Source organism: Schistocerca nitens, chromosome 2 (assembly GCF_023898315.1).
Source record: "Schistocerca nitens isolate TAMUIC-IGC-003100 chromosome 2, iqSchNite1.1, whole genome shotgun sequence".
NCBI classification, from domain to species: domain Eukaryota; kingdom Metazoa; phylum Arthropoda; class Insecta; order Orthoptera; family Acrididae; genus Schistocerca; species Schistocerca nitens.
Window position 1 is genome coordinate 316,080,608 of NC_064615.1, and position 13,533 is coordinate 316,094,140.

Consider the following 13,533-nt stretch of genomic DNA (forward strand, 5'->3'; position numbering starts at 1 on the left):
AAATTGTAGCTACTTATCTCGCCACATAGTATCATTCAGCATTACAAATTAAATATGCAGGTGGACTTTTCCACATACGTAAAATATATAAATATTTCACAGTATTTCCAATAAAATTTCAATTATTATATTAAATGCAATGAGCACATTACCTAAAATCAACGTGATCAAACCATCCGTGATGGTCAAGATAAGGCTTCATAGAATCAAAAACGCCAGGTGGCATTTTGTCAACTTCATCAAAAACGAACATTGATGTAGAACACCGGCTCACATTCCCTCTAATCCAAGTTTTCAGTTGGTGCTGGAAATAATGAAAACTGAACAATGTAAATGGTCAATAAATTAAAATTTCACAACGTCTTTGCAGGCTTCCCATCGAGATTATGTCTTAAAGTAAGAGTGATGAGCTGCATCTAAGACAGGTTATTTAAAATAGTAGTACTTGAACAAAAACAACTTTAAACAGATAAACTATGCAAATAAGAATGTTTTAAAGACTTGGAATGGTTTGCATGATGCAATTACATAGTATTTTCAAGCTTTTTTTCTTTCTAGAACTGTAATTAATTACTTTATACAATTTGAGTGTTTTAACTATCAACATAAAAAATGTTATAAATTCCCAAGATTTCCTGATACAGAGTTAACAAAGCAAAGCATAAATAAAAACTCACTTGTTGCTGGCTTCTTATCTATAGCAGTGCAAATGGCCATTTTTCGAACAGTCATTGTGGCACATTATACAATAAGGAGATCACACACACAGGGCATGATCTGGATGTGATCTCCTTTACTGCTGTACACATCATCAGAATGATTGTTTTTATTAATTTAATGTTTCTTGAATCATCCAACTCCTCAGCTCATGTATATGGTCAACAGTTTCTAAGAAAGTGTAATTATAACTGTAAACTGACTTGTTTCTCATCATACCAGGAGATCACAATTAAGATTCATAGAACATGAAAAAACTAACTAACTAACTAAAGCATAATCATACACTGCCTAAATCTAGCAACAAATCTAGTGAAATAGTTATACAGTGTCCCAGGAGGAATGGTCAGTATTTGGCGATACGGCAGGAACGGTCATTTGAAGCAAAAAACCTTCCTACAGATATATGCCCTATTCTGAATGATTCTGAGATAGAACACATTTCATGCATTTTGTTATTTATTTCCTGCTTTGGTCAATACACTGTCACATTTGCACGTGTATAACAGTTAGTTAACATTACAATGAGTATTTTACAAAGTATCAATTGAAAAATACATATTTTTAACACATTCAACTTTAAGCGTTATCGTACACATCACGTAACAATTTTTGTACAGTTCACAATAAATGTTCGGTTGTTCCACCGTCAACTTCAATGCACTTGTGCACTCTTGGGATAACATGTTGCTTGTCTGAGTGACTTTTCGTGTTTCCTAATAAGGACAGAAGTGTCCGTGATGTGACCAAACAGTTTATCTCACACATTCCACTTTCATTTGCACATACCACACTTCATTCAACCACATAAACAAAAATCTACTGACATTACGTTCCAGAAATCTTGGTGACCAGTTAATTATAGTACCACCATAAATCCAGAGATCAGGTAAAATGCAGCTGAGACATTCCCTCCCACATCTGGTAAAATGTGTTCATCTCGGAAACCATTCAGAATACGGCACATCTAAATATGAAGTTATTTGCTTCAAATGCCAGTTCCTGTCATATCCATAAATACCATTCCTCTTGGGACACCCTCTGAAACTGAAATTTTCATTTTAGAAGTGGAAGGTCAGCTATATGCAAACACACAAAAATAAAGACCAAATAAAGGAATGGTAATTACGGAAAAATAAAAAGATCAATACATTAACAAAAAAATTTAATAGTTGTTCATCCTTGAATTCATGTGTAGCATCTCAAAGAATCTTGAGTGAGAAGTCAAGGTACATAAGGAGAAAAGAGAGAGGATTGTTGTCAGAACTAAATCTGCAAGGATTGTTGTCAGAACTAAATCTGCACAATCTATTTGAAAACCACTGTAACTAATATGACATCTGTCGGATTTTGCATAGCTTCTGTGTGAGTACTTTCTACATTTCCATCAGCAGTTTATCATAAGTGTTCTTTCCAAGAATAATGACAATATTATGAAAAGAACAATTGTTACTCACCACATAGCTGAGATGTTGAGTCGCAGATGGGAACAAAAAGACAGTCAAACAAGCAAGCTTTCTGCCAGAAAGGCCTTCATAAAAAAAAAAAAAAAAAAAAAAAAAAAAAAAAAAAAAAAAAAAACCACACACACACACGACCACAGTCTCTAGCTGCCGAGGCCAGATTGCAAGCAGCAGCAGCACATGATGGGAGAAGCAATATGGATGGTGGAGGTAACGAGGAGGCTGGGGCGCGAAGCAGTGTTAGCTGGGTAGGGATGGGTAATGGGCAAGTGCTGCTTGTGGGAGCATAAAGGGATGAAGTGGAGAGAGGGTAGGGCAGCTAGATGCAATCAAGTGGTTAGACAGAGGGGGAAGGGGGCAGTGAAAAAGGAGAGAAAGAGAGGTGAAGCAATGGAATAGAGGGCTGGGTAGCGCTGGAGTGAGAACAGGGAAGGGAACAGGTGGGTGTAGGAAATGATTAACGAAGGTTGAGGACAGGTGGGTTACAAGAATGTAGGATATATTGCAAGGAGAGTTCCCACCTGCACAATTCAGAAAAAAGTTTGTATCATTAGGAAGGGTTCAGAGGGCACACACTGTGAAGCAGTCATTAAAACTAAGAACATTGTATTGGGCAGGATGCTCGGCAATTGGTGATCCAGCTGTTTCTTGGTCCCACTTCCTCAGGACCATTCATCAGAATAGATAGCTTGTTGATTGTTGTGCCCACGTAGAACACACCACAGTTGTTGCAGCTTAGGTTGTAGATCACGTGACTGGTTTCACAGATAAGCCTGCCTTTGATGAGATAGGTAATGCTTGTGACCAGAATGGAGTAGGTGGTGGTGGTGGTGGTGGTGGTGGTGGTAGGATCTATGGAACAGGTCTTGCATCTACTTCTATTATAGGGATATGAGTCATGAACAAGAGGTTGGGACCAGGGCTTGTGTGGAGATGAAGGTGGATATAGTGTAGGTTTGGTGGGCAGCGGAATACCACTGTGAGAGGGGTGGGAAGGATAGTGGGTACGACATTCCTCATTTCAGTGGAGGTAGTCAAAACTCTGGCAGTGAATGTGAGTCAACTGCTCCAGTCCTGGGTGGTACTGAGTCACAAGGGGAATGCTCCTCTATAGCCAGACGGTAGAACCTTGGAATGTGGTGGGAGACTGGAGAGGTAAGGCACAAGAGATCTGTTTCTGTACAAGTTTGGGAGGATAATGATAATGATGATGGCCTCAGTGAGACCCTTGGTATATTTCAAGGACTGCTCGTCACTAAAGATGTGACGGCCATGGCGGGGGGAGGTGGGGGGGGGGGGGGGGGCTAGGCTATATGGAAGGGACTTCTAGGTATAGAATGGGTGGCAGCTGTTGATATGGAGGTATTGCTGGTGATTGGTAGGTTTGATGTGGACAGAGGTACTGATGTAGCCACCTCTGAAGTGAAGGTCAACATCAAAGAAGGTTGATGAGCACCAGGTGAAGTGAATGGCGGAAAAGGTGCTGAGGCTCTGGAGGAATATGGATAGGGTGTCCTCACCATCATTCCAGGTCACGAAGATGTAATCAATGAATCTGAACCAGATGAGGTGTTTGGGATTCTGGGTGATTAGAATCTATCGAGATTTGGGAAAGGTAGTGTTCAACAGTGGCAATGCCATGGGCATTAGGGATCTTAGTGTAAGGGAGGTGGCACCAACGGTAATAAGCAGGGCAACATGAGGTACAGGAACAGGAACTGTGGAGATTGGTGAAGGAAACTGTTGGTATCTTTTATATAGGAGGGTAGGTTGCGGGTAATAGGCTGAAGGTATTCGTCTATGAGAGGAAAAGTTTCACAGTAGGGGCACAGTAATGTGCGACAATGGGATGTCCTGTGTGGTCATGTTTATAGACATTATGAAGCATGTAGATAGTAGGAGTGCGTAGAGTGGTAGAGGTGAGGAGACAAATAGACTCCTGGAAGATGTTCTGGGATAGGGCTAAGGATTTGGGGAGAGACGGGAGATCCTGCTGAATTTCTGGAATGGGGTCACTGTAACAGGGTTTGTAAGTGGATGAATCTGACAACTTGCAGAGTCCTTCTGTCAGGTAATCCTTGTAGTTCAAAACAACAGTGGTGTAGTCTTTGCCAGCATGTAGGATTATGAGGCTGGGATCAGTTGTTAGGTGGGGGATTGGGGTTCTTTCTGCGGATGCAAGGTTAGTTTGCATGTTGCAGGATTTGGGGAATGGTGGTGAGGCAAGGTTCGAGGTTAAGAAATCCTGAAAAGTTAACAGGGAGAGATGCATTTGAGTGAGTGTGTTGTGTATGTTGTCTAATTTGGATGAAAGCTTTTATGGCCAAATGCTTACATGTTTGACCATCTTTTTGTTGTACCTATATGTGACTCAACATCTCCAACATATGATAAATAGCAATCTATCCGTTTCCTAAAATTGTCATTATTCCAGGCTGGATTTTCCATTGTTTGATTTTGTCAAACAGCGTTTCTTCCATTCCATAACCCAGTGCTTTTTCCTTTGTTATTATTTTGTAACACATTACTATACTCAGTGTCCGTTTTCCTTTCTCTTCTTTCCTGTTTTTTACATTTCACCTTAAAAACTGCACCGCACACTCTACTTATGAGGCACCCTGTATCAACCATCTCGTCCACACACAACACACAGCTACAAAACCATGCTGATTGTTGGTGCAACATCTCATGTCCCACATCACTCCTGCTAATACTCTTAGATCTTCAAATTGATCAATCTTCCTCCATAACTCTCCCAAATTTTCGTATCTTATTTTCCTGTAGTATACAAACTTGTGCCTCATCCTACTAAGCCCTCCCAACCCCTCACTCTTTCTCCTCTCTTATTCCTGTTCACCTAATCTAATCTGATCTGCTGTCCCCCTTCCTCACACTTATCTGCCCACAGACCTGCAACCCACATTACAATAGTTTTATTTATTTTTTCTTTGATTTCATTGTTTTCACGTTGATTTCAGCTGATTTTCCGCTTTCATTATCAGTCTACTCCCTCAGATTTCATGACTTCCCCATACTTCACCCATTTCATTCTCTTCGTGATTTTTCTCAAGTAATTTGGTGTATTTTTGTAAATTTTTTCCCACGTATTTCTACATTTATGTTTTTTAAGTGTTTTTATCCTCCACCATAGATCCTTGTTCCCTCCATCTGCATCAATACAGAAGAGTTTCCTTATCCCTCGACAGAACTCAGTCCCGCATACTGTTCCTGCATTGTTGCTTGGCTCATGGAATCTCCCCAAATGACCTTACCATCGAATTACGTATCTCCAGCTGCAACCCCTCCTCCCACAACGACCTCCATCTGTTCAGATTCTGCCAATCCTTAACCCTCATCAACATAGTCCTGCAAACCCATGTCAATCAGGCCCAAACCTCCTTGCAATACCTCCTCTCCACCTGTAACAGTCTCCCTGCTATGCAATCTCCAATTCCTGGATCCCTCCAGGAAGTAAATCAGCATGCACAATGCCACCCCTGCTACTCTCATCTTGGACTACCACTATCCGCCACCTTTACAAAAACCGCCAAACCTCTCCCACATCCCCTCATAGATGACAAACCCTGCCTCACAGATCTTCAGTTACCCCACCCTCAAAAACTTCCTCCCACCACCATACAAAATCCAGAACATAAACACATCTGATCCTTTCTTCCAAAAGCCTCAGCCCTACAAAAGCCATTTCAAAAGCCTCACTTACTGCCCCACTCCCAAATTTAACCATGCAGGACTCGTTAAAGACCTTCTCTCCTTCTCCCTAGAGTGGAAACACTTTTTCACCATCAACCTTAACAGACTCAACCAAAGACCAATGTTGAACCCTGTCTTACTGAAGTTCACTACTTTATCCAATTATGATCCACCCCCTCCATTTACACTAACAGCCCTAGAGCCCATGGCCTTGCCTCTATTGAACACTACCTTCCCCAACACCCAATAAATTCCAAACCTACAGGCTCCTTTCTGGTCACCATGTCCAACTATATCCTCACCCACAATTACTTATCTTCTGAAGGTGTCACCTACAAACAAATACGAGGTAAGGCAATGGGCACCGCATGGCACCATCCTGTGCCAACCTATTCAAAGGCCATCTAGGGGAATCCTTCCTAACCATCCAGAATCCCAAATCCCTCACTTGGTTCAGATTCAAATCGTGATCTGGATCTAGGATGAGGACACCCTATCCACATTCCTCCAGAACCTGGACACCTTTTCCCCATTCGCTTAACCTGGTCCTTCTCAACCCAAGAAGTCACCTTCCTCAATATTGACCTCCACTTCAAAGATGGCTCCATCAGTACCTCTGTCCATATCAAACCTACCAACCACCAGTAATCTCTCCACTTCAACAGCTGTCACCCATTCCATACCAAGAAATCCCTTCCATACAACCTAGACACCCATGAGCATCGCATCTGTAGTGAAGAGTAGACCCTCTTGAAATATACCAAGGGTCTCATTGGGACCATAATTACCCTCCCAACCTTGTAAAGAACAGATCTCTTGTGCTGTCTCTCTCCAGTCACCCACCATCTGGCTACAGAGGAGTACTGCCCCCATGACTCAGCACCACCCAGGACTGGACCGGTTTAATCACATTTTTCGCCAGGGTTTTGGCTACCTTCCCTGAAATGAGTATCCACTAATCCTTCCCACCCTTCCCACAGTGCTATTCCGTCGACCACCAAACCTATACTATATCCTCCTCCATCTCCACGCAAGCCCTGGTCCTGACCCCTTGCCTCATAACTCATAAGGCAGAAGAAGCAGGTAGATAAAAATGGGAGAGTGGGAGGGGGAAGGAGAAGGTGGACAGGAAGAATGGGAGGAGGAGGAGCAGATAGACACAGGGGAGAATGGGAGGGGGAGGAGCAGGTGGATAGGGAGGGGGTGAGGGTGGAGGAGAACACAGACAGGGATGGGTGGGGGGAGGGGGGGAAGGAGACGGACATACACACAAAAAGAGGGATGAGGAGATGGACATACACACAAAAAGAGGGATGAGGAGACGAACATACACACAGAAATAGGGATGAGGAGACAGACATATACACGGAGGAGGGGAAGATGAGACGGATACGGACACAGCGAGAGGGGGGACAAGGAGACGGATACGGACACAGACACAGACACAGAGAGAAGGGGACAAAAAGACGGTCACAGACACAGAGAGAGGGGGACAAAAAGACGGTCACAGACACAGAGAGAGGGGGACAAAAAGACGGTCACAGACACAGAGAGAGGGGGACAAAAAGACGGTCACAGACACAGAGAGAGGGGGACAAAAAGACGGTCACAGACACAGAGAGAGGGGGACAAGGAGACAGAGACAGACACAGACACAGAGAGGGGGGGGGGGACAAGGAGACAGAGACAGACACAGACACACCGAGAGAGGGGGGGGGACAAGGAGACGGACACAGATACAGGGAGAGGGGGGGACAAGGAGACGGACACAGACACGGGGAGATGGACAGAGACGGAGAGGGAGAGGGGGAGATGGACAGAGGGGGAGAGGAAGAGGGGGAGATGGACAGAGGGGGAAAGGAAGAGGGGGAGATGGACAGAGAGGGAGAGGGGGAGGTGGACAGAGAGGGAGAGGGAGGGGGGAGATGGACAGAGAGGGAGAGGGGGAGGTGGACAGAGAGGGAGAGGGAGGGGGGAGATGGACAGAGAGGGAGACGGAGGGGGGAGATGGACAGAGAGGGAGAGGGGGAGATGGACAGAGAGGGAGAGGGGGAGATGGACAGAGAGGGAGAGGGGGAGATGGACAGAGAGGGAGAGGGAGAGGGGGAGATGGACAGAGAGGGAGAGGGAGAGGGGGCGATGGACAGAGAGGGAGAGGGGGAGATGGACAGAGAGGGAGAGGGGGAGATGGACAGAGAGGGAGAGGGGGAGATGGGCAGAGAGGGAGAGGGGGAGATGGACAGAGAGGGAGAGGGAGAGGGGGAGATGGACAGAGAGGGAGTGGGAGAGGGGGAGATGGACAGAGAGGGAGAGGGAGAGGGGGAGATGGACAGAGAGGGAGAGGGGGAGATGGACAGAGAGGGAGAGGGAGAGGGGGAGATGGACAGAGAGGGAGAGGGGGAGATGGACAGAGAGGGAGAGGGAGAGGGGGAGATGGACAGAGAGGGAGAGGGGGAGATGGACAGAGAGGGAGAGGGAGAGGGGGAGATGGACAGAGAGGGAGAGGGGGAGGGGGAGATGGACAGAGAGGGAGAGGGGGAGGGGGAGATGGACAGAGAGGGAGAGGGAGAGGGGGCGATGGACAGAGAGGGAGAGGGGGCGATGGACAGAGAGGGAGAGGGGGAGATGGGCAGAGAGGGAGAGGGGGAGATGGACAGAGAGGGAGAGGGAGAGGGGGAGATGGGCAGAGAGGGAGAGGGGGAGATGGACAGAGAGGGAGATGGAGAGGGGGAGATGGACAGAGAGGGAGAGGGAGAGGAGGAGATGGACGGAGAGGGAGAGGAGGAGATGGACAGAGAGGGAGAGGGGGAGATGGACAGAGAGGGAGAGGGGGAGATGGACAGAGAGGGAGAGGGGGAGGGAGAGGGGGAGATGGACAGAGAGGGAGAGGGGGAGATGGACAGAGAGGGAGAGGGGGAGATGGACAGAGAGGGAGAGGGGGAGATGGACAGAGAGGGAGAGGGGGAGGGAGAGGGGGAGATGGACAGAGAGGGAGAGGGGGAGGGAGAGGGGGAGATGGACAGAGAGGGAGAGGGGGAGGGAGAGGGGGAGATGGACAGAGAGGGAGAGGGGGAGGGAGAGGGGGAGATGGACAGAGAGGGAGAGGGGGAGATGGACAGAGAGGGAGAGGGGGAGATGGACAGAGAGGGAGAGGGGGAGATGGACAGAGAGGGAGAGGGGGAGATGGACGGAAAGGGTGAGGGGGAAGGGGATATGGATGGAGAGGGAGAGGGGTGGAGATGGATGGTGAGGGAGGGGGGAGGGGGAGATGGATGGTGAGGAATGGGGGAAAGGGAGATGGACGGAGAGGGAGAGGGGGAGGGGCAGCTAAAGGGGGAGAGAGGGAGAGGTGGATGGATAGGGGGGAGAAGGTAGATGGAGAGAGGGAGAGAAGGTAGATGGAGAGAGGGAGAGAAGGTAGATGGAGAGAGGGAGAGAAGGTTGATGGAGAGAGGGAGAGAAGGTAGATGGAGAGAGGGAGAGAAGGTAGATGGAGAGAGGGAGAGAAGGTAGATGGAGAGAGGGAGAGAAGGTAGATGGAGAGAGGGAGAGAAGGTAGATGGAGAGAGGGAGAGAAGGTAGATGGAGAGAGGGAGAGAAGGTAGATGGAGAGAGGGAGAGAAGGTAGATGGAGAGAGGGAGAGAAGGTAGGTGGAGAGGGGGAGAGAAGGTAGGTGGAGAGGGGGAGAGAAGGTAGGTGGAGAGGGGGAGAGAAGGTAGATGGAGAGGGGGAGAGAAGGTAGATGGAGAGGGGGAGAGAAGGTAGATGGAGAGGGGGGAAAAGGTAGATGGAGAGGGGGGAGAAGGTAGATGGAGAGGGGGAGAGAACGTACATGGAGAGTAGGAAGATGGAGAGAGGGAGAGAAGGTAGATGGACTAGGAGTAGAGGAGGAGGAGGAGGAGGAGGAGATGTGCAGAGACGAGGTTCGAGGATGAGGTGTAGAAAGCAAGTGAAAGATAGATAGCGTTCGTGTGCAAGTGGGAAAGGGGTTCAGGAGGCATAAGGAAGAGAGAGAGAGAGAGAGAGAGAGAGAGAGAGAGAGGGTATGTGGAGTCAGATGGGGAGAGTATTAGGAGGCAGGTGGACAAGGGAGAGAGTATCAGGAGGCAGGTGGAAGAGGGAGAGGTGTCAGGAGGCAGGTGGAAGAGGGAGGGGATGTTTGAATAGCATACATCACTCTCTAGTCAAACATATCAGATAAAAAAATATAATGTAAAATTTTCTCACAGCAAATTAGTTTTTGGTTTCATTTCTTCAACCATAGGTAAGTTATACATTCACAGCATGAGACATTAAATGCAACTTTTAGTTGCTACTTGTGACCCAGCTTGACTGAAATTGCAGCTAAATGCTATAAAGTTGTTATTGTGAAAACTGTGATGTCTCAACCATTATTATTTGTAAAAGATAAGTGATTTCTGGCCCACCTCTAGTGGGAAAGATGTTTCAATAATTAAGAAGACAATGAACACTGTTCGCACGTAACTTTACACGTAACTATACAACTGCAATTGGGACAACATAAGTTTATTCATTATTTCTCTAACTTTTGTCCAGCAAGCAGTAAGAAAATGAAACCATTCTCTCTTCATTTTATTAGAGCTACGCAAGTGAAATTTTTATTGATAATTGGTGATTTGACACTATCTAAAACATAATTTGAAAATGTTTACCGACATACAGTTAGCCTAGTGAAAAGAGTGAATTCAACAGAATTCATAAAGCAGGGCTGCCATAACTTTCTGGCAACAACAAAAATACTCATCTTGAAAAAGTGGGACATTTGAATGGAGACATGTTTTTGTAGTGGAAGCTATACGAACTGTGAAGAACAATAACTTCAACATCTGCAATTATTCTTCGTTTTGCCGCCTTATGATTATGGCAATTTAAAAGATTTTTCTCACCAAGCAGGTTTTGCTTGTATTTAAAAAGCATCATCTGAGTTCACTGGTGTTTCCTCTTGTTTACATATTTTGTAGTCCACTGCTTTTTCCTTCGTTGTAGAGTCAGGGGAAGGGGGATGGGGGGTGGAACCATGGTTGCACATCATTTAACCTTTGTGATTTCTTGGCTTTCACAAAGTCGTTTTTTCTTTTGTGGTGATTTTTTGCATTTATCTTTTGTAAAGTCTGCAACAGTTGTTTTCATGGAAATCGAACTGTAGTTCTACTTCTTCCACACTCAGCACCTGTGCAACTACATTTCAGATTCCAACATCCACTAAGAATGAAAGAAAAAAACAGTGCATTTTAAAACATATAGACAAGAGGAACAGGCACCACTGACTACAAGAAGATGCTTTATAGATATACGCGAATAGCTCCTGCCGGAAAACTTCTTCAATCTGCAGTACTCTTAAGACAGGAAAATTGCACATAAAAGCAAAATGAGTGTGGTGAAAAACTTCTCTTAAATTGCAAAAAGCTTAAGACAAGAAAAAAAAAGAACAACAATTTATACATATCTGCTGTGGAAGATTCCCATGCAAATAAACATACTGCATCGTTTCAAAACCATACAGACATACTGAGCAACATCACCCAATCTGTCCCCAATCGATTTTTCCTGCGAGGGGTATCTGAAGGCCCTTGTATATGAAACATCTATTACAGCACCCTAATGGGCAGGATTGTTGCAGCAGCACGATATCTTCGATATACACTAGGTATCTTTGAGAGGATGTGCAGTTCAATGCAGTGTCACTGTTAGGCATGTCTCAATGCATCTGGACAAAACTTTGATCATCTTCTGTAGTGGCTGTCCAGTTGTAGCATGTCACTAAATAAATGTAACTCCATTTAGTAGTTTCAGCGAGTCTTTGTGACCCCCAGTTCGTATGTGATTACTGACACTTTTTGTATGCCCAATGTGCCATGTTAGTTTGTAAACATTTTTTTTGAATCACAGTGTAGAGAAGAAGAAGAAGAAGAAGAAGAAGAAGATTGAATAAGGCAGAAGAGCTTCTTGTCTGTTTGGAAAATTTGGAGAGCTCTGAAAATATAGACATACTGTGCCAACCTGAGCAGCAATAACCATAGGGTCCAAGAAGTTTAATATAAATGGTTACACTCTCGCAGCTCACTCATATAGACCTGATATGGAAAAAGCGGAGTTCTTACATTCATTAAGACAAGTAGATTTTGTAGTGATCAGCACACAGATGAGAGCTTGCAAATTAAAACTGAAAAACGTTCACTTTTGAGTTTAACTGTATACAGATCCCCAGTGGAAACTTGGAACTGTTTATGAGGAATTGGATTCCCTAATGTGCTATTTGTCAGACAGGCAGCAGACAGTTAATAGTAAGTGGTTATTTCAATGTAGATTTTCTAACGGATTCTGGTAGGAAAAATGATCTGGACAACTTATCTGGATCCTACAATTTGACTAACTTCCAACACAGGTCGATAAATAGAGAAGAAAGTTGTTGCTGAAGCTCAAATTAAGAAAATAACTATATACTCAATGCTCTCTCTGATCATGATGCACAATTAGTTATGATAAATGACATAGTATCTTACCATATAGATAACTCTCAGTGTAAATCAGTTAGAATAATTAATGATCCCATAACAAACATTTTTAAGAATAGTAAGAATAATTTACAGGTGATGACCTCAGATGAAAATTACAATAAAGAAAATGCTAACATAAGACTTAATTCATTCCATGATAAATTTATATCATTATTTGTGTACAGAAAGTTCTGGTTGAGAATTATGAATTATTTAGGAATAAAGGCTGAAGTGCTGCGTCATCGACAGGTACTTAAACAAAAGGTACAGAGCTTGGCTAACTTTTGGGATGCACTTCCTTTTTCAAGTTTGGAGGAAAACATGCATACGAACACACACTTACCTGCACACAATTCTTTTCTGGCCCAAGGTGAGTGTACTAGGTTGAGGTGGGAGTGTTGGTTGGTTGGTTTGTTTAAAGGCGGGAGAAGGGAACAAATTACGAGGTCATCGGTCCCTTGTTCCTAATAAAACAGTGCCACAAGTTTGAGAATAAAACCAACGAAACATAGAACACAAAATGGAAAGAAAGGAAAAGCCATAAGAACAAAGAGAAGGCAACGAAAAATAAAAGGAACAAAAGAGGACACGAAAACAGAGACGCTAGAAACAGAAGAGAGTAAAACATGAAAGCAGATTACAGTGGCTGGCCAATCACGAAAATAGAAAGGGAAAGCCAACCCCTCTGCAACACATTAAAAACTTCAACCCTAAAAGCACTAGGGTGGAAGAGACAAGAGTGACAAAGGACATGCGTTAAAACCTATATAGAAGTATAAAACCCACTCTCATGGATAAAATGTAAAACTAAATCTGCTGTGGAGGCATTGTCGCCCAACACCGAAGGCAGGGTGCTGAGAAAGTTAAAAGTCTGCCGCAGAGCGGCTTTAAGTGGGTAGTCCAGCAAGAGGTGGACTACTGTCATTTGGGAGCCACAGCGACACTGAGGTGGGTCCTCGCGACGGAGTAGGTATCCATGCGTTAGCCACGTATGGCCAATACGGAGACGGCAGAAGACAACTGATTCCCTGCGAGAGGCCCGCGTCTCCTTACTGACACGCAGTTTGTTATGCATGCTATTATGCCATTCCATCTCCCAAAGCCAAAAAAACCCTGTGGTGTA

At 44.8% G+C, this 13,533-nt stretch overlaps 1 protein-coding gene across 2 annotated transcripts in view; it reads right to left on the bottom strand.

The window, feature by feature from the left end:
* The window catches only part of LOC126236086 (torsin-1A-like), an 81,851-nt gene that overhangs the window by 44,056 nt on the left and 24,262 nt on the right, over positions 1 to 13,533 (bottom strand). For both annotated transcript variants that reach the window (XM_049945150.1, XM_049945149.1), the window contains one exon: positions 153 to 304. In XM_049945150.1, the coding sequence (XP_049801107.1) occupies positions 153 to 304 (152 nt within the window). The remainder of the gene's footprint in view (positions 1 to 152; positions 305 to 13,533) is intronic.